General features: G+C 29.1%; 1 protein-coding gene across 1 annotated transcript; it reads left to right on the top strand.

Moving 5' to 3' along the window:
• The first annotated feature begins 239 nt into the window (after positions 1–239).
• Positions 240–779, top strand: LOC108965097. Its single transcript, XM_018927288.1, has 2 exons — positions 240–592; positions 651–779. The coding sequence occupies exons 1-2, from the start codon at positions 261–263 to the stop codon at positions 673–675; spliced, it is 357 nt and encodes a 118-aa protein (XP_018782833.1). The 5' UTR covers positions 240–260; the 3' UTR covers positions 676–779.
• Positions 780–1,493: the final 714 nt, after the last annotated feature.

The following is a 1,493-nucleotide window of genomic DNA, read 5'->3' as shown; positions in this document are numbered from 1 at the left end:
TCTGAAATCTTATGAAAGTTATTGCCGTAAATAACGATGGTTTTTAACATTCTTTGCGTTGGCTTCCCTTTAGATTTAACTTCGAAACCCTCAGCTTTTTGCTATCTTCTTGTTTAGCCTTTTCTCCACTTCTTTTCTCCAATGCGATAAATTGGCAGCACTGTTCTCGTTTTGGCGCAATTGCTAAGAGAGAACCCTAACGGGAATGCGCATTATGCGAATGCATTTTAAAAGCAAACAAGGCTAAACAGGATTCAAACATGTATTTTGGTTATGAATATCTATTCTTTCTGACATTCCCTCTGTTGATGCTAACATTCGTATGGTTTCTGTGGTCGGAAGGTAGTGATTATGCAGATGCTGTTGGTGTTGGTGCTGTGGGGCGCACGCATTCGAGTGGTGACTTAATCTTGGAATTTGATGAATTTTCCGATAGTGAAGGGGACAGTGACGACGATATTGATGAATATTATGTCGAAGATGGTGATTTATTTCTCAACGTCGAGGAGCCTTTTGAGTTCGAACTGCCTGAGGTACAGTTCCGGCGGGAGCGGGATCAAGCTGATCTGCAGCTTTGTAAATTAACATGGAGGCAGGGTTAAAAGTAAACGTTTAACTGAACTTTTATTAATAATTCTTCTCACTAATAGGCTTTGTGCTGCCAATTTCACATAAACACACACGCATACATACAAACATACTCAAAAATTGGTGGCAACTGAGTGTGTTGAGAGTTCTGCGCGCGATTTACCAAATTTCGTTTGAAATTACAGTTATTACGAATGCTGAAAAGTTATTACGATTTTTTTTTTTGTTTCAATTCCTACAATTTTAAAATATTCATATTGTCTCTTGGAAAATCATATTTTTTTACATTTTCTATTTGTCTCACAAATTTTTTTAAATTATGAATTAAAAATTTTAAATGAAATGTTCTTTGAAAAAATGTGTATTAAAATAATTTCCAAAAATCTAAAGTCTGAGAAAAAAATTTTCTTAACGAAAATTCTTTTTGTATGCAGATTTTTAAAAATCTCAAAACTATTTTTTATATGCAAACTAAAGAAAAATGTTGCCTTTCTTGAATTTAACTATTTAATATTTTAATGAAAATACTATTTGAAAAAATGTTTTATAAAAAATATTTCCAAAAATTTAGTGTCACCGATAAAAAAGTTTTAAAACTTAAGAATTTTTTAAATGCAAATTTTAAAATTTGTCTATTATTAAAGAAGAAAGTGTTTGAAAAAATGTGTTTTATAAAAAATATTTCCAAAAACTTGAGTGCCACTAAAAAAACTTTCAAAACCAAATTATTTTTTAAATGCAATTTTTTAACAATTTAATGTGTTTACGTTTACTATTTACAAAAATTATTGAAGAAATGTGTCTTATAAAAAATATTTCCAAAAATTTATCATCACAAAAAAAATCAAAATTAAATTATTTTTTAAAAACAATTTTTTATATTTTTTTAAATAAGTAAATGTATA

This window comes from Bactrocera latifrons, unplaced genomic scaffold, assembly GCF_001853355.1.
Source record: "Bactrocera latifrons isolate USDA-ARS-PBARC rearing strain unplaced genomic scaffold, ASM185335v1 scaffold_133, whole genome shotgun sequence".
Lineage (NCBI taxonomy): Eukaryota > Metazoa > Arthropoda > Insecta > Diptera > Tephritidae > Bactrocera > Bactrocera latifrons.
Note: the sequence above shows the minus strand (reverse complement) of the source record. Positions and strands in the feature narration are given on the sequence as shown.

Bases quoted from the DNA above. Each gene is read 5' to 3' on its own strand.
- LOC108965097 (XM_018927288.1), top strand. From the start codon at position 261: ATGTATTTTGGTTATGAATATCTATTCTTTCTGACATTCCCTCTGTTG. The intron at 593-650 runs GCAGGGTTAAAA...TCTCACTAATAG, and splicing joins CTTTGTAAATTAACATGGAG to GCTTTGTGCTGCCAATTTCA.